We start from the raw sequence: 19,681 nt of genomic DNA on the forward strand, positions 1-19,681 counted from the left end.
TCCTTTTATTTAGTCATTCGGAGCCTTTCATTTCTAATTAACAGATCGCCGCTTCATAATTGTGACAGTCTTACTGAACTAAATTCACTCAGAAGTTCACCAATTGCCCTGTATCATACTTCATTTTATGTACTACTGTCATATTCCACGATATTTTCTAGGTTGCACTAACTTAGAACTGTCTTACAGGGTCAATTTTCCAGTCTTCCCCCATTATTTAATCTGCCTACCCATCATTAAACCCCACCCTTTACCTTTCCGCCCATCCAGACATGTCTGTCCCCACCGTGAATTACCCGCTCGCCTGCAGCCATGAGAACTGCAATATGTTTCTCCACAACGGCAGTAATGCATCCAGGCACCGCCATGAATATCACACTACACCTGGCCTTGTCAAGATAGGGGGAGTCATGTACAACGTGGTGTGGGAAGGTAAACATATCAGGTGTCCTGTAGAAGGCTGCAGTAGCACTTATACGACGAGGTCGTCATTCAAGAGGCATACCGAATCCTCGATCCGTGAGTCTATCTCCGTGTGTCTTTCCTGATGGCCCATTCACACCGTGATTGCTCCTTTGCAGATTCACAGGTTCCCTCCTCCCCCCAGGGAGAGGTAGATCCTGTTCCTCATACTGGTAAGTTGTTGCACTGCTACTTCTTCACCCTTCGCTAAATCATTTACCTTCTCAAGGAGCATCCACCATCCCCCACCAGAGACGTGACAACCAGGACATTGCTGCAGGGAGTGCTCATGGTGTGTGTTTTTCTGAGTCAGGCTCCATTGAGTTGACTCTGTGGACCTTTTGCCAGCGCTCGCGCGTCTTCACCAGGGACACGACACCCAGCTGGCAAATTCATGTAGGTCTTCGTTCTCGACCTTCTCTTTGAAAGAGGATGTAGTCTAATACCGGAATTCATCAAGTGCCACCGGTAACTGCACCTCTCGATCAGGGGAATACCACTCGTCGCGTTGCCCTCACTGCTGGAGAAGATTATCTACTCTCTTCAACTCTAATGGACTCCTTGGGCATTTTCATGCATACAGCGCTCAGGATTTTCATCTGCAAGGGCTGTAGGAAGTGCCTCACAGCTGACATGGTCGCTGGCCACCGCAAAGAGAAACACAAACAATCTCTGACAGTGTCCCAGCGTTCCTCACTAGCCACATATGTAGAAGAAAACAAGATCTATCACCGGCAAGAGCAAGTCATAATCCCCGGTTCTGGAGGACCTCCCGTCCAGCTCATTGCCTCTCCCCGCAAAGCATTCTTATGTTTGAGTTCCCCAGACTGCGATTATGTGGTTTGCGACAAGGCCACCATGCAAAAACATGCTAAAAATGTCCATTCTCAAAGCAGTAAGGATCTTCTACGATGCAAAGAAATTCATGCGCAGCAGCTCTTTGATTCTGTGGGAAGAACTTACTTCATGGTGGATCCCAATGATTCCCTCCAGAACAAGGACCTGGCAAAAGTGCTCAACGACACATTTGTTCCCTCGCTCTACGTTCCAGTAGTACAGCCGTCCTTGTCGCCTGAAGAGCGAAGGCCCCTCATCAAGGCCATGTCCTGGGATGTATTCATGCCAAATCTCCGTTCTGATCCAGCTCAGGTTAAGGCGATCCAAAAGCTGAAGGAGAAGCACAGCCCTGCAGAATGCCATGGTGTGTTGTCCGCCTTGAAGGATTTGATGCAGGCGCACATGGACATGGCTGCTACCATCCTGGATGGAAATCCCCACAAGCTGACGCTGGCCAAGGCCCTCTTGAACGGCAGCAATGTGACGGACAAATCGTGAGTCTGTCCTACCTAATACAACGTCTGCGCGGCCTCTGATTCACGTCACCCTCTGCTTTGTAGAGTTTACTGGGTTCCGATCTCTGATAACAATACTTCCTACTGCGATACGATCGTCCAGTTTCTTCGGGCGATTGTCAGGCTTCGTTTCCAGAACGATCATCCCTCAAAGTTCAGTTTTCAGCTTGATCCCGCTCAGGAACAAACCTTGGTCGCCCTTATAACGCATATGAACGACTCTAACAATTCTCTGGATGAGACAGCCATCACCAGGTTGCACGAGTTTTTGTGGTCTTTGATGAATGCAGAAAGTTTTCATAAGGGCGAGCCCTGGGAAAACGTTATCCAGCGTTTTATTTGGTTGAGGGCGCTGCGGCAAGATGGGAACTTCTATGAAGCCACTGACTACACCCCGGACCTCGCGAAGTTGAAATACTTCCTCAACAGTACGTGCATCGTCCATGCGCTATGGTATCAGAAGGGGGATGAAGTGGACGAACTCGAGTAAGCACCCTCCCCTTGTGCCCTTCGTGTATCGCTCATCCCTCTATTATTTATTTCAGACGAGTCATTGCGGTACACGACGAGGTCTTGCGTGTGGGACGCCTTACAACATTTAACATGGTCCATGAATATCAGCAATATGCCTCGGCATTGGCATTCGGTCAGAAACGCGAGCCAAAAGTCTATGTCGATCCCCAGTTTTCCTGGTTTTCCATTGGAACGGAGACCATGAACCTCTCCAACTTTCGCCAAGGGATTCAAATCCTCCTGCAAAAGGTAGAAGACAGGTATCTCAAGCTGACGCACGGACGCATCATGTTGGAGGACATGCCTGACGGCATCTACGATGACATGACCAACACAACCAGGGGACATTCCTTTGCGATGCACGAGAGCTTCCACCCACTCAGACTCAAGCTATTCTGCGACCTGGTGGAGAAACATCACCTCGCTATGTTGGACGGGAGCGGTGTGCTTTCTTGGGATATACCAGCTGTAAAAGACATCCTACGCCAAAGCGGGGAGGTATGGAAGCCCCTGTATCATCTTCTATACGTAACCTCGCAAATATCCACGCGATCAGTCCAGTTCTTACAGCACCATATCTCTAACGCCGATCGGCACCGGAATATCTTTGTCGAGGCTCAGGAAGTTTTCTTCTTGTCCGGCTACAGCAAGACCACCCACATCACGGACCGAGATTCCTGCACTCCCGCCTTTGTCAACCCCAAGGTGGCAAGATGGTTGGTAGAATTCCTTGCTGGAGGGCTTAGAGAAGCAGAGTCTATTCTGGCACAGGTGGCATATGGAGACTCAGCACAGCACGATTATAAAACGTGAGTCCCATCGTCATGCCTCACAATGACGGCGGTTCTCACTGGTTCGTGTCAGCTTCTTGGTCTTGGACAACGGCAGTAGGATCAACAAAGATCAGTGGTATGCCGTCTTTAAGCAGACGAACAGAGAGGTTTTCCAATGTGCTTGGGGCGTCCGTGACTTCCGACAAGGTGCCATCGCCATGGCCAGGGAATTCATCTCCGCCAAACATGCATTCTCTCTAGCAGACGACCTACTGGCGGAGGGCGCAGACCACTCGACTGAAATAGATCATTCCCACTATGGGAACCTCCGCGGGTCCATTCCTGAACTGTCAAATAATTCTGTGGAGAAGCATCGCTGGTTGGGAAAGGAGTGGCACTCGTTTTGCGGCCTCGGTCCCTTTGAGCCCCAGGAGCCCATTCGAAGGACCAGGATGCGTGGGGGATCGGTGCAATCTCAGAACAGTCTTGCATCGTCTTCACTGGACCACCCATCCATAGCTGACGCGGTCTCGAGCGCCACCGGAAAGCTGGTTAACGATTTTCTACAGGAAAACCTCCCGGGACTGCTTAGGGATCTACTCACCAACGGCGTCGTGCCTCAGATTGTCAATGCGCTTCAGAGCCCTGGCGCCCCTGCTCTTGATATTTCACAGGCAGCGTCTCATATAGGTCGACCAATGAGAGACGTCACAGAGGGATCCCGCAGTATGTATATATTAGCTCCATCTGAGCCACATCCTGATCATTTTACTAAGGCACCGTTCAAATACCCAAGCAAACCCATCTGCATTTCACCAGTGAGGCGGGTGATCAGCAATTAGTTGACCTGGACGAGAGCGGTGATGAGAACGAGAGCCAGCACCAGCACGAAGTACAGACAGGTCATGCTCTTACAGCACGTGGCAAGCGAGCTCGTAACTCCGGTCCTACTGCCCAGTCAGAGTGTGGCGATGACTTCCAGCCTCCGAAACGCATTCGACTGGAAAAATCTTATGAAGGCGGAGAGGAGGATGCGCCCACGGGTACAGCAGAACTGCCTGATTTTGGAGAAGGCCCTCAAAGTGCCTCAGCCACACCTTCATTCCTAGAAGATCTTCTCAGCGACCAGGACGAGGATGAATATAGCGTATTGGCTTCCTTGGAGGAAGAGGAAGAGGACGTCATGTTTGACAACGTCGATTATGAACGGCCATCGCAAGAGGCAGAGGCAGATGAGGGCGACATGCACCGGTGCTTCTCGAAGGATGACATCTATTCATGGACAAAAAAGGTGCGCGTAGCATTCAAACAGCTGTTCAAGGACCCAACTGCCAAGGAAAAGTCCCCTGAGCAGTTGAACGCAATTGTGATGGTGATGTCCGCCCAAAGCGACACTATGGTCACTCTCAAGACCGGTGGGGGGAAAAGTGCTCTATGGATGATCGGCCCCTTCATGTTTCCCGACCAGCGGTGCATTGTGATCTGCCCATTCGTAGCCCTTCTGGAAGAACAAGTTGAAAGGTGTCTGTCTGCAGGGCTGAGGGCACACAACTTCACCAAAGATAAGAACGTTCCGCAGGATGTCCAGATCCTATTCATCCAAGTGGAGAGCTGCTCTTCTAAGGCATTCAAGGAGTGGGTTTTCATGTAGAACCCACAATCTGATTCTCATGTCTGTTTCTTTTCCAGGCTGATGCACAGAGAAGAGCATAGGTTTCACAGGATGTTCGTAGATGAGATCCAAGATATCCTGATATGCCATCCAGAACGCGAATTACCTTGGCGTAATCTTGCTCGCCACCTTTCTAAATTGCGGATTCCGTTGGCTTTGCTTTCCGGAACAAACCCCCCGTCTAACGTCGCTGCTTCTCTTGAACACTTTTCCCTGGAACCCAACGCCATTCTCCAAATCCGTTCCTGCACAGACCGTCCAGAGATCGGATTTCACGTCTTGCGCGTACTCCCGCAGGCTTTTGATTTGTCTCTAAAGCGCATCGTGCATGCCCTCCAATCTACGATGAGCAAATCGGATCGCATGCTGGTTTTTTTCAGCAAAAACATAGAGGCAGACGCGTTCAGCCTCCACATGGACTGTGCGGTATTTCACAGCAACCTTCCAACCTCAGGAAACACAAAGGATCGGAATTTGGAGAGGTGGGACAGTGGGGACACGCAGATAATGGCGTGCACTACCGCCTTCGCCCAGGGTGTGGATCGAAGTTCTGTGAGATATGTGGTGATAAGTGAAGTTGAGTATGGCCTCTTGGTAGTCAATCAGATGTCGGGCCGTGCAGGGAGGGATGGACAGGAGGCTCACACTTTTTATCTGACACGGAAAACAACGCTGTCAGCATTCGAGGGCGAAAACGACCATGACTGCTCAAAAGGCTTGGATGATGTGCTGTTTCACCACACCTGCCGCAGATACACCTCCATCAAGTACATGGATGGTGAACGGTACGCATACCATTGCAGGGACAGATCCAGCGTGATGCTGTGCGACATCTGCGATCCTCAAAGCCGCATGCAACTTTTTGCGATGAAAGCAATCAAGGATGCGGAATACAGAGACAACATCCAGTTCCCAAGCTTATCCCAGCAATATCCTGCAACGCCCACAGAAGACGTTCTAGTCCCCAGCTCATCTCAACGCTCCCTTTCTTCTCCTGCTTCCCTAGAGCAAGAAGACAACGACATCATGAGTGACAACTTCGAAGGCCAACAGTTGTCAGCAGAATGCAGAGGAAGCTCATCACGAAGATGTCATGCATCTCTTACAGCATCAACAGGCAACATTTTAGTTCCCAGCTCATCTCAAATGTTGACACCCAGTTTTTCCCCGCGCTCCATTTCTTTTTCTGCATCACCCGTCCATGAAGCTACAGCTCTTCCACCCTTGCAAGATGGTGAAGAAGACTTTTTCGCACACCTACCAGACATCACGCCAGACATGGCTAGAGAAATGGATGTCATTGAGGCCTTGGACACTCTGCATCGTTCATCTGCCGAGAAGGTTCCGCGCAAAGATCGTGCAGCTAAATTCTTGGTGATAGCCTTCGTCGCATACCTGTGACATGTTGCTGACCGCTTGCCCCCAGTCCTCTCAACCATCGCTATCATCTGGCGGCTTTGCATTACTTCCAACGGCGTCGTCCCATCCTGCATCGCTGCCTACCGCATCGAAGAAGGCTGCCCCCCCTAGAGCGTCACTTCCCACCTTTTCCAAGCCCTCCACAGGGTCAGCCCCTCCTCCATCGCAGTCTACGGCACACAAGCCAGCCAGGAAGATGCTCCCTACAAGATCATCGCTTTCAGGGTTGCCGAAGGCTCCCACAGCGTCAGCCCCTCTTGTATCACTATCTGCAGCATCCACATCAGCAAGAAATATAACCTCCCCTACATCATCGCTTCCTGTGACATCTAAGACGCAACCATCATGGATCTGTAGGGGCAACAAAGTAAGGGAGGGGCTCGAAAAAAGATTGCAAAGCACTTCACTCCTGGACAAGTATATGCGAAGGTTGAAGGGCTGCTGTCCATTCCACTTTGTCAGCGCAGAAGGTCACAACAGATTCTGTCCAGAGCATGATTCTGCATGCCATCTCAAAGGTAGAGCTTGGGACTCCGCGCTTTACAACAGATTCAGGAGGTGTTTTGTCTTCGCGAAATTCGGGTATTGTTTCAAATGCGCCCTTCCGCAAAGCAACAACCACAACAATGAGGCTCCTGCTTGCCATTCCGATGTTGGTTATGCAAAGGGAGACAAATGCCCTTTCGCCGGTTTTATTTTTCAGGCTGTATTTTTCATGTGGAGGGCCGGATATGCTGAAGGACTAGCTAAACGATATTTGGGAGTACAAAGCGGTTGGGGGAATTCTGATGAATTCATCCATTGGGTGCAGAAGGAACACAGAGAGCAGGGGAAGTATATCAATTTGGTGGAGCTTTTTCTCGCCTTTTGCAAGAAACTGGAGAACGCTGAGCCTGACATTTTTCAGTAGACATATTGTGCGTTTGTTTCGTCTAATAGACTTTGTTCGTATACAGATACCTAAACACGGGGGCTCAATCTAGTTCATTCCTCAGAGCTTCCGTCCTCCCCAACATACCTGCGACTATAATTGGTTATCCTTCTGCCATCTGTCTCTACTAATTCGCTCATGAACGTTGGAGCGGCATATCTGCAAGTGTGTGCCTGCGTATCACGAGCAAGGCCAGAAGTGATGATAAAAACGATTTCTGCAGTGTCATTTTGTGTTCATAAATACCATTCCGTCCAGAGCCTACGTGTTGTATAGCTGTGTGCCTCATATGACTAGACACTGAGCATGAAATTGCTTCTATGGCGGGTGGCTACAACGCTTAAAAGGTAATGACAGGATATCAACTAAAATTAGATAAATTAAATAAGAGTAGAGAGAAGAGGGAAAACATTCATTAGCCTCACAAAACATTGTGATATAAACCAATGATTTTAACATAAAAAGGAGCCAGCTTGCGGTGGCTACAACGACATAAGAGCAGCAAAGGTTGTGAAGCAATCCAACGGAGTCATTTATATTGTGATGCCCTAAGTCCAGACTGAATTCATTTCAAGGTGCAAAGGCTCAGCAAAAACATGCCAGTGCTAGAGGTGGCAGGCATTTTTCAATGGCCCATCATCCTGCACACTGAGTACTTTGACAATTGTGGCACTTTCATGGCATGCTCATACGATTGCCAGTGATCATTGTGCACTAATGTCAACACCAAGTGCAGATATTGCCGTGGACTGGCCAGGGTTCGACTACATGTTCGCCTCCGCTGACGAACTCATGACGACGGGATTCGAATTCCAGTTAGAACCTAATAACGTCCCACACCTATGTTTTGACTGCCCGATTTTCTGCTAATTTCTACGGTTTTGGTGTGTTTTTGTCTGGTGTGATTACACAGCATGATGTTCACATCAGGCGACTGACAGATTGCCTCCCATCCAACATGTACTCTAATATCATGTCTGGAAGTTCTAGTCTTCCAGATGGACGCACCTTCCATTTTTCCAAACAACAGGTCTAGGGAGTGCACACTCGCCGAAAACTAGGCTAGTGCTGAGGTAGCATGGTAGACTTGGGATGGTGGATGCCGGTGACTTCAGCTTGGTGCCACGTTTTTTTCTCAAAAAGCTTTGCGCTGCGCGTACCAAGACATCACTAACTCGCACTCAGATATGATATCCATGTGTATATATACTATCCCCTACGCTCTATTCGTGACGGTACACTATTTCGTGATTTTTGTCCACAGCACTCAATTTTAAAGCAATTGCTTAGCTACATCACTAAGCACGTTCTATATACTATACTAGCATGTCCCAAGTGAAACAAAACAAATCCGGTGAGAAATGGTGGAGATCGTGTTTTCAGTGCGACAGCAGCAAAAATCACGTATCGGTGTCACCTGCCGTGGCTGCCGATGTCAGACATTAAATTTAGCAGTGTGTTTCATTGCAGCTGCCGCAATGCGTGAGCAGGTAGGGAGCACTGAGCTGGGCTCAATCGCCATGCCATGGGGCGTCACCGAGGCAAGCTGGTGGCATCTACAGACCCCAATTATGAGTCCAGGATCCAGGCTGCACTCCTGGGTGTCACAAATGGTACCTACAAGAGTATCACAGTAGCTGCAAGGGTACCCAAGGCATGATAATGTATTTTTCGAGGTCTTGCAGTGCTAATTTCATTGTACAGGTTGCAGCCCAGAAAAAAGCCGAAAACAATGTTCGGCTCTCGCGCATTGAGGAAGAAATCAAAACGAAGGTATTCGACGGCTCGTTATCATCATACAAGCGCAAGGACGACCTCGTCACTATCGCCGGCGCTCTTCCGCTACTCAGAGATGGGACAATGATTGAACTGACTGCACGAATCAAGGAACATCTTGCAGGAAATCCTGACTGTGCCAGTCAGCCAAGGCTCGCGGGACTTCATGGGCGCAAACGAACGAGTGCCGTTGCTATGGCGTCGGCAGCTTCAACCTCGAGCCAACCACAGAATTTGCCAACAGAACTTCCTGCAAACTCCCAGCCTGGGCACTTGCAACCGCCACGGTTTGTACATCCCTCTTCTCACACTGGTTTCCATATTCCACATCCACCATATTTTTCCACTCAACACCCACATCCAAGTAGCTCATAAATCACGAATCATGAATCTAACCGTCTGCCGAGCGGACTGTAAATTCGGCCAGTGTGACTGTCCATTACTATTCGTGACATGAGTGCGACTCACGAAATAGTGTACCGTCACGAATAGAGCGTAGGGGATAGTAGGCTATAATAGATATTTCAGTGAACATTCGCATGATGCAGTTCAAGAACAACGCCAAGAGAACTCAAGGCATTTATTGATGTGGTCGCAATCCAGCTTATCAGTCCCCATCCTATGCCCTGTACAGGGAATAACGTCGTGCAGCAACGCCCAGCACGACTGCAGCATGCTCCAGATTTGCCTCACAAGACAGTGAGGACTATGCCAGGCGGCTGGGATAAAGGGAGCAACGAGTAAAATAGGTTGCCACAGGTGTGCCTCCCACTAAGGGGAGGCGTATGCTAGGCGGACGCAGTAGGTAAGGCTACAAGACAGAAAGAGTCGGCACAACCTGTCTACAAAGAGATGCGCCAGAGCAAGGAGCGGAAGTTCCGCCCTACAAGGTGAGAAATAAGGTGGCAGGGCGGAAAAGACACATCAAACTGTACACAAAGGGTGCCACAGAAAACAAACGAACAGAATACCCTCACATGGTATGTGAGAGGGCACCCTGTAAGTAAGACATAAACAAGGTCACCCCGTTTGTGCCAAAAGGGCACAAGAGGTAAATCCAATCCCAGCAGCGACCCCTCCCAGGCATTACAGCCCAGGAATACTCTGCCTGTAACTGTAAGGACAGAGGGAGTGCTGCCCCACCTAGCGCGGCTGTTGAATAAACAAGATGCACCGAAAGGCGCGCGCTAGGCAGTTGGGATGAATGGAACAAGAGAGTAGAGAGAAAACGAGCATGAGACAATCGAAGAAAATCAACAGTGACCAAACAACCAAATACATGTACCAACAAACGACCATTCTCGTTTGTGCAGGGCAGGACCTTCTCGATAACCAACGCTGAATGCTGATCGATCTCAGTACTGACCCCCAGTGAAAATCGGTCGGATGCCCTCGCACGGAGATTGACAGGGTTGTAAGTTTGGAGTAGTAGGTAGAACTAGATCGATGGAAATCTAACTTGTGCAAACAAACGTTGAACAGCATGTGTACGATTTGGGCAGTACGTGCTCAATGCTGCAATCGTACTGCATGCGGTTCAGCATGTTCAACTCAAAGTGCACACCTTGTTGAGCAGTGTTCCGCAGCAAATGGTCCATGCGCGAAATCCAACTTCAATGTTTCAACTCGCTTGTGTATACTCATGTCTTGTGACTTGGAGTTTCAACGAAACTCTTCTCCTCTCACCACCATCACTGCTAGTATCATCTCACTCGATGTAACACAACGCGCCCGCTCTTCTGGCATTTTTTATGCCAATGTCTCCAGCCATGTGGGCGTCAGTGTCTTACTTTTCGAATTCACTACAATCAACAGCTGTCTCAACACAATCTCGCCCCTTCTACTACACCACAGCCACAGATATCCTGGACAAACAGAAATTTTTCTCTTCAAATGATGTGAGTTCGTTGCCACTCCGCAAAGATAAATACATTCAAAATAGAGCGCATATAATCATTCATTGAACGCAATCCTCTAGTACCAAGCTCAAAATGAACAGCTAATGTTCCTGACATGTCTCGTGCCACACTAGTGCATTTTTTTCAGTACTGCCACTCTGATTCCCTGATCTGCTGTCGGCCTAGGTTTTGGATGTTGTTTCTCCACTAACAAGTCGGAGCTTCGCGACATCATGAGGACTCTCTGCTTTGTATGTTTCGGGCACCAATGAATGCGAGGAACATCAACACAGAACATTAATAGGTGAGTATAATACTCTGTTTTGTCTTCTGACAACTCGAATATTTTCTTCCAGAAGTTCTGCGTCCATTGCTGGTGAAGGGGCTTGTTCCAAACGACTCCTTGCCAGAGTTCAAGGCATACTGGGACTTGCTCGAAAAGACACGTCAAGCGGTATCGTTTTTATTCTTTTTACCCTGTGCTCTGTTCTTATTGTAATGCTTACTGCTACAGAACTACGACATCGAGGCTTCGAATCTGGTAAGTACTGATCCTATCCCTATTGCACACTCATTCGTGTGCTCTATCTAGGTTGCTGACTGCATTTGGACCGCAAATACGGTCGAAGTCCTCACAAAGTTCTCCAGCGGCACACTACATTAGCCAGGCACCGGGGTAGAACGGTACTGGACAGAGCAGCTGGCGCGAGCGGGTGTACTAGTACGGGTGTGTAGCCCATTTTATAGCTTTTTTTGTTGTTTTTGTAGCGGTTCAAATGCATTGTTTTTCATTGATTTGCGTCAATACATTGTGAGAACCAAAGGATGCAAGCCATCTATGCAAATCTACGGAAATCTAACTACTCGATATTCCGTAGACTGGCACCAATCAACGTCGCTATCAGTCTTCTTAGTATCGACGGAACGCGCCATTTGTCAACGCTCATCTCATATACGGATATCCAGCCGTTCAAATTCCATCGATTTCCGTCGTTCTCCGTGCGAGGGCGTCCGTCCGATTTTCACTGGGACTGACCACGCAGGAAAGGGCGTGGCTCAATTCGTGTACTGCTGAGACATTCAAGAAGGTAGGACCTTTGTTTTGTCAGAACTCGAGTTTGTATATTGACAACTTGGACAACATCATTATGTATCCATGATGATGATTAATCAACTGTACAGTTTTTTAGAAAGGGTTCCCACGCACCGAGGTATAGGTGCCTGGGTCTTTAGATCCGACAAAACCCTTCTCCCACTTGGTGGGGGGTTTCAAGTCAGGGATGCTGGTGAAGGGTGTTTCTGGCGTTCGTCATGTGTTTTTTTTGGCTGTGGTCATACTCACGTTTGGGTGGTACAGGATAAAGCCAATATCCATGAGATCCATCGGCGGATGCTCCTTGACATGGGTCTAGTGTAGGGGGCAGAAAGGAATTGGCCTCATGGCAATTGGCAAAATGGCAGAACGGCAATTGGCAGAATGGCAGAAGTCGGCAAAAAGTATTATGAGCGTTTTTGGCTCTTTTCCACTATGTTTCTACTACGGCAAAAATAGCTTTGACCACTACATCGAGGCTACACCTTCTGACATCAAAAGTGCATCAATATTCCACCCTGATGCACTCTCTGAGCCTTGATTGAGTACATCAATCTCTTCAACGCATGATACCTCTGTCAACCCTCTAGCTCACTCAGGCTCAAGTCAATGATGCCGCTCGGCGCTATCCAGAATGTCTGGTACATCACCTGCAATCAAACTATTGCCTGCCCCGTCGTTTTCTCACAGCTGGTCAGCTTCTCATGTCTTGCGCTCGAATCTTTTGCTCACATCAACTCCTTGTCAGTCATTGATTCCGAACCTGCAAGATAGTCTTGGTCATCAGAGTCTGCTGCGAGGGGAGGAATCCAAGCAACCGATTTTTGCGACTTGTCGGCAAAAGCAACATTGAGTTCATGTTTAGGACAGGTATATGTGTGTGTTCGACAAACAGGCTTCCCAGCTTTGGAGTCCATCTTTACGGTACAGGAAGTATGCATAGCTTGCATGAAGTGATTCAAACGGACTGAGATGAAAAGTAGTGCTTGATATCGGCCATGTGAGGTACAATTGAATGGATGTGAGCAGTAGTTACATTTGAAAAAGTAGTGTTTCGAGTTATTTTTGACTTTCTCCCTGCAGGGAAAAAGTGGTCAGACACGATGTTTTGGACATGATGGCCCTTGGATTTTGGGGCCATGGTAATTGCCAACTTGCACACCAAGATACATCAACCATATGTCAAATTTCTATTGTTTGTTAGTAGGAACAAGTACTAGGTTATCATAGTTCTGCCAACTTCTGCCAACCACCTTCGACCTACTGCCGGCAATTGCCGCCTGGCAATTGCCACTGGCAGAAATATTTCATTCTGCCAACAACACTACATGGGTCTCAATCAGCTAGCCGTCATATGTGGGTACAAGGGCTGGAAAGAGTGGAAAGAGCGGACTGCCACATCAATATTAACCCCAGGAGATGATCCCAAGGTCTGCAGAGCGATGGTGACCGAAGCGAAGGCGATGCTTCAGGGTGAGGGTGAGAGTGACACAGGCGGTCAGGATTCCAACGGTCCTTCAGAATATTGGAAGGATATTGGGAAGCGAACTCTCCATTTCCTCATTATTCACAAGGATGTCGGGGTTCGTGCACGTATTGCAGTTCACACCACACCAGATAGGAATGCTATGGCGGAGGCTATTGCGGGTCAGACCGCTGTGGGTGCCGCGGAACATCTCTTTGCCATATTCGATGCAGTATATGGTGAGTCATGACAAATCTTTGTGTAACAATCTAGATACCTGGATTGTATGTAGCATGCAATGTTCAAATTATCCACACCTTCAGAGCTGCCTGCCATTCATACAATATCTCCCATTTGATACAGTGTAGTTTGTTGGCGCATGCACTTACGCACCACATGCATCGTCTTCTAGCATGTATGTAAAATGATCATGATCAGATGAATTTCAAGCAAATGACCAAGCAAGGTGAAGATTGCCTGCATTGATCTCAGGAGGATGAGATTGTAGATAACGAGTCCTCTTGATGCCATCCAGCACTTTTAGATCAATATCCAACTGCTTGTCTTTCCTGATAATGTCTATGGCTACTTCTTGTGGGAGGATGGAGTCCCAAAGGACCATAATGACTAAGTATGCCTGTAGGACCTGTGTTCAATGAGAGGGGAGAGGCATTTATAACACTAGGTAAATCACAGGTTTGGTAGCTTATCCAATACAAAAGCTAGGCATAGGAGAAGTTAGGCGGCTACTTTGACCCACCCTTTTTCGTGTGACTGCAAGAGATGTGGCATGCATGAGCTGTCGGTGACTAATAGTATGGTATAGGTTCTGGGTTCAACTTTGCACACAAGCTTGACTTGTGAAGAAAATGAATCAAGCAAAGCAGCGAACCCTCCCAGGACTCAGCCCAAGAATGCTCTGCCCTGTTAAGGACGGAGGGGGTGCCGCACCGCCTAGCATAGCTCTGTCATACACAAGAGTCTCTTCCCTCTACGGAGAGGCGTATGCTAGGCAGTTTGGGGCTACGGACGGACTGTTGTCAAGGGAGAGTTTGCCAGACCTCGTTTCCAATAGGGTGCCCTACAGAGCAAGGCAGAGGGTAGAAAACAAAATAAGAAGACATAGACTTTCCTGATGTGCGAACTGGGTGCCAGAGCAAAACAGAAATCAACGCAGTCCCAGCAACTACCACCCCTCCCGGGCATTACAGCCCAAGAATGTTCCACCCTGTGAGGACAGAGGAGGTGACACACCACCAAGCATAGCTCCAAGATATGTCAGAGGCGCCTGCCATTAGCCATTACGGGCAAACGTATGCATATGCTGGTTAATTGCGTGGGTGAAGAAAAGAGGGAGGAGAAATTGGAAAGAGAAACCAACTAAAATCAACCACAATTAAATATAACAGGCACAAACAAATCCTCAGTGATTATCAGGTTACCAGGTACGTTCACCAGAGTTCGCGTTTTTTTTGCAACGACAATAGCTCCTCAACGTCTGGGCCCAAAGTACAAATCTTTTACTGTTGGATAGCTTGAAGTCGAAAATATAATGCCTGCTGGTTTTGTTCTTGAGATACGAAGAGTTACCATGTAGCAGAGTGGGATTGTCTCAACTCGTGTTTTTGTGTCACGCTATGTCACACCTGCCGTCGAAACATTTCACACTCACTGTGTATACACCAACAACCCAACACAGGTGAGATGCACAATCATGTCTGACACATGTGTTGAGTGCCGCACAGCGGAGTTTCAATTCATACATCACACCTTGCATGGATTGTCATGTCTGGTCGTGTTTCTTATACTGCACGCCATTCTATGAAGAAAAATGGTCCCGGAAATGTTAAGTTTCATGTTCAATCACCATATACCATTTCAGACATTTCCGTGATGATATGGCTGCTGGTGTGTGAATTCCATGTGTAAAACTAGCCTCCAGCACTACAAACTGAGCCCTGACACGAGAACCACTTAGATTTTTTTCACAAAAAAGACCGCAACATGTAGAACCTATGTGTGACGTACATTAGGATTCAGTGTAGAATTGCGTGTGCTAGAGAGAAAACGCGAATTCTTGAGACACATGAACCCGCGTGACCATCTAGTGCTTATATAACGCCAGGATTTTGTGGCTTCACTCGATATCTATGGGGGGCCGTATGGGACAAAGCAATCCAACTTGAAATGTATTGCAGTTTTTGCCTAAGAATTCAACACTAGATAGACTCTGGTGGTTATGTCTGGGTCCAGTCTGTGTGTGTGCCAGACACCCGGCTTAATTTAATTCCAAAACAGTTTGGACTGTTAACGTTAGACTCAGTGTCTGACCCCGCATGACATCGATCACCTCTTCCTCATCGTGGGTAACAACATTTGCCGTGCCATTTACTTGGTCCGTCACCCTCCTGACAAATCATGGCTTCACTTCGGTCGTCCGTCCCCGCTTCAACTGCCTGGCCGCTGGCGGCAAACCATAGTACATGAACTGCATGTTGAGAAAGACTGAAGGATCCCCCCAGAAAAGCCCTGTGACCTCATCGCGATGGTCATAGGGGCACATCTGGCATATGCTGGAGCCATGTGTGTGCGAGTAGAGGGTGGTGGTACACTGTGGTATGATATGGTACACTGGTGTGTACAGGTGATAGGACGTCGATGGGCTTGCGAGGACGGTCTGCATAATCTATACAAGGAATTATCAGTTTGGAGGGGAGTGAGGGATTGGTATTTCACCGGGGGTGGCTCTCAATCTACCCGTCGCATTGATGTATCTGACAAGTTGGGGTGTGGCATCTGGCTCTGTCTGAATGTATGTATGTAGCTTTTCTGCCCAGGGCTCCGATGAGAGAGTGGCGTTCATGCTGGAAGTATGGACATTCTAGCAGGTAGTGGTGTACAGTTTCATCAACACCTGGCCAATGGGGAAAGGATGTGCTGACAAATTTGCGTATGCGTGTTGAGCGGGGCGTGTTCAGTACGGGGGAAGATATAAAAACTGGTGAGACGCTTCGGGACGTTGGCGGTGAGCTTTGCGAACTAGCGTTTCAGAATCTGGGGGTCTATTTGATTGAGGCGATAGAAACGGAGAGATTGACGCCAGAGGCGCCCTCAGCGCTCAGTAGTGTCCTTGCGCTGTGCTTACTTCAGTACCGAGATGCTCAGAGGGAGGGGTCGATGACGAAGATAGCAAGGTAGGTGAGTGATAGGGTTGTCATTGTGATGTCCTTCTGCCGCTAACTTGGCATGCTTGTCAGCTTCTTTGTTACCATGGACATCAGAGTGCCCCAGAACCCACCGCACTGTTGCGTTGAAGTCCTCTGTGATGCTTTGCATCATCCTGCGACAATGATCTGCCAGATAAGAACCGGGACGTGAATGGAAGCTCACCGGCTTAGATCGAGGCCTGATTTTTGACCGAGATGGACAGGGGAAATGAGAGATTGCGTTCGGTGGCTATCAGCTTTGCAGCGGGAGTTAGACCCAGTTCTTTCACTTCAAACACAGTATGCTCTTTCTCGGTTCCTAAGTGGTATGGTAGGGTTCTGCCCCAGGCCTTGCCTGCGCGGGAAACAGACTGCTGCTAGAGTGGCACCACTTGAGCATGATTATGTTACATCATGTTTCTAACCAGTACTAGTTGGCACGTCGCCTTTTGAATCTTGCAAGCAACTCGTTGTCAATCAAGTCTACATCCTCTGGCTTCCTCTTCTTTGTGCCATCGATCTCCCTCTGAACTTCCTCAAAGCTGTGAATGGTAGCCATGATATCCGCTGTCTGAATGGTAAATGCAGGGTTTTCCTGGTCACCCTCTTGTGGGTCACGGAACAAATGACGATAAAGAATTGGGATAGAGTTGATCCCTGTGGGTGGAAAGAGCTAAAGATTCCCAAGTTCAAGCAATTGAAGTCTGAAAAGAACAAGGTTACGTACCTTATAAACGTTGGACTTGTAGGCTCTAACCCAATGGGAAGTTCCAGCAAATGTCACTACCGCTCGATAGGCGTCAGGGATTGGCTGGACGGTCTCTTTGTTCTTCAGAAGCTCGCCGTCTGTTTCAGGAATGAGCTCATTCAGCTCATACCTTTCATGCTCTTCAACCAACTTCGGATACTCTGGATCCATCTCCCAATGGGTCCAGATGACGGATTTCAGTTTGCGTTTTCCATTGTTTTTCTTTTCCACCTCGTGATCTATGTCGATAGTTGCCACCAACTGTATCATGCCTTTGGACAGGCATATAAGTCGGCCAGCATCCAGGGTCAATTTCCTTTCCTTTTCCCCGTAATATCCTACCTCCAAGGCAACTGTAGGCATTACATTCCCACCTTTCTGATCCAGCCCACTTCCTTCTTTCACTTCATAAAGGCTAAAGTCCGGTGACTTTGATCCGACCACCAGATCAATGGTGGTTGACCCGCCCTGGGTAATGCGGCTGCTATGATATTTCCTTGGGTAGGACCTCCCTGTACGACCCATCAAATCAAAGAGATCCCCAGGAAATTCGTGGCCGAGGCTTGGGCAGTGTACAATGAGCAAACTCCCGTTGTAATCAACTCTGCATCTTCCTCAACACTGAGTTCAAACCGATCACATTGTGGAACCTACCTTACATCTTGCCAATCCCCATTTTTTGTGGCTTCTGCGACAACTGCTTCATACATAGGGGCTGACACATTTTCCAATACAACGCTGGATACTACTCTGTTTGCAACGTTCTTAAGAGACTTCAAAATAGAGTCGGGGGTTTCTTGCCCTGGACTGGATGGGGACGTTGGAGGAGTCAAATGACCAGGCGGTATGTCCACTTTCGTGGGTGATACGACTGGTGCAAGAGTTTGGATAGCGCGCGAAGGTTCTGGTGGACCCTGGGACTCCTCGAGCGACGTGCGGTTGCTTCTGGGTGGTGTCGGTAGGAAGTTGCGATTGGTTCGGGATACCGGCTCTAGGGGCCAATCAAGCGTGGGGGCGTCAAATCTGCTGTTCGGGTCCGGTCCTGGTTGTCGATACATAATAGTGGAGATAAGGGAGAGGCCATCATATCTGATGTTTATATGTGTCAACACATTCATATTCTCACGCTTGTCATGTGCCTCGTCACATCTTGTGAGAGCCATGCGGTATGTTGTAAATGACTTTAGAGGTGCACAAGAGTCTCTTTGCGAGCTCGGTGTTTGTACGATAATTCGAGAGAACAAACCATACGTAACTTTCGGTCACATCAATGAATCGAGGGTATTCAAGCCGTCACGTTCTCCTTTGCCTCATGCAGGATCAATCACTCTGACACTCATATCTTCAAGGCATTCCCTCCGTCGATACTAGTAGGCCTTGCACAGAACGAGTTGGTGCAACTCGATGATTAGCATTTGTCGTCTACACTCGACAAAGTAATATATCTACCTACGTACTTGCCATGTTGTCCTTAATCATTCCTTTCGCTGGCTTGATTCGCCTGCTTCTTGTGAGTCGATGTTACGATGTTCTCGCGCATTTCAGGAGTGATCAGAGGTGTCATATTGAATGGGACTCTAAATCATTTTGTATTTTCTTGGTTGCCAAATAATAACACTGGGTGATCACAAGAGAAGTTCAAGACGCGGAACTTCCTACCGTGACAGCGTGACCGATCATGTAATTTAGCCATATAAGTCATTTCAATTCAAAAGCACAAACCTGTTACTATTGATGGCCCAATGATGCAAATTGATTTGCACGAGTGTTTCACGGCTCAACCACAACGCATAGAACTTTAAAAATTAGCGCAAATTGTAGCTAGAAGCAACCTACTCACAAAATCTTGATTTTTTTTGGCAATGTTACACCACCAAGATATGTGCAAACACGACGGCATGTCTCCCTCAGATTTGCAGCGATCTCACACAACACGCTTGCGTGCAAGTGAATGCGAACTGGCGCTCGTTCATACATTACAGATTCAACAAATACTTCGTGAGTTACACTCATGTCACCAATAGTAACGGATAGACACACTGGCCGAATTTACAGTCCGCCCGGCAGATGAACTTCGGCACGATTGGTTAGGACGCTGCTAGGAAAACTGTGAGTACGGAGAATTATATAGAGCTAGTAGATGCAAATCATTAACGCTGTGTAAAATTTGCTGATGGAATGTAGCATGTGGATGTGGGTATTGATACATTGGTTGATTGTGAAGTGACTCGGATGTGGGGGTTGAGCGAAAAAATATGGTGGATGTGGTGCGGGAATACTGAAGCCAGTGCGAGATCACGGATGTATGAAACACAACCTACAAATCAATTTGTACGTGAAGTATCATGTAAAGGTAGGAATAGAGGATGTCAA

General features: G+C 48.1%; 3 protein-coding genes across 3 annotated transcripts; 2 read left to right on the plus strand and 1 right to left on the minus strand.

The window, feature by feature from the left end:
• Nucleotides 1-272: 272 nt before the first annotated feature.
• On the plus strand, nt 273-7,101 carry DFJ58DRAFT_843305 (uncharacterized protein; the record flags this gene model as incomplete). The annotated part of the gene is made up of 14 exons (XM_041392949.1): nt 273-432; nt 457-519; nt 582-635; nt 692-754; nt 811-858; nt 923-1,793; nt 1,860-2,300; nt 2,360-3,136; nt 3,192-3,826; nt 3,877-4,735; nt 4,790-5,557; nt 5,621-5,827; nt 5,933-6,146; nt 6,199-7,101. 14 exons carry the CDS (start codon nt 273-275, stop codon nt 7,099-7,101), a joined length of 6,063 nt encoding a protein of 2,020 aa, XP_041241597.1.
• A 1,731-nt stretch (nt 7,102-8,832) lies between these two features.
• On the plus strand, nt 8,833-9,075 carry DFJ58DRAFT_892032 (uncharacterized protein; the record flags this gene model as incomplete). Its single annotated transcript, XM_041394771.1, has 1 exon — nt 8,833-9,075. A coding segment is annotated over one exon (243 nt), but the record flags the coding sequence as incomplete, so codon positions are not given.
• Nucleotides 9,076-16,990: 7,915 nt separating this feature from the next.
• Nucleotides 16,991-18,471, minus strand: DFJ58DRAFT_730317 (uncharacterized protein; the record flags this gene model as incomplete). Its single annotated transcript, XM_041385876.1, has 3 exons — nt 16,991-17,233; nt 17,288-17,912; nt 17,963-18,471. The coding sequence occupies 3 exons, from the start codon at nt 18,469-18,471 to the stop codon at nt 16,991-16,993; spliced, it is 1,377 nt and encodes a 458-aa protein (XP_041241599.1).
• Between the last annotated feature and the right edge of the window lie 1,210 nt (nt 18,472-19,681).

Source organism: Suillus subalutaceus (genome assembly GCF_016647625.1).
Source record: "Suillus subalutaceus strain FC151 chromosome Unknown DFJ58scaffold_87, whole genome shotgun sequence".
In the NCBI taxonomy this organism is placed as follows: domain Eukaryota; kingdom Fungi; phylum Basidiomycota; class Agaricomycetes; order Boletales; family Suillaceae; genus Suillus; species Suillus subalutaceus.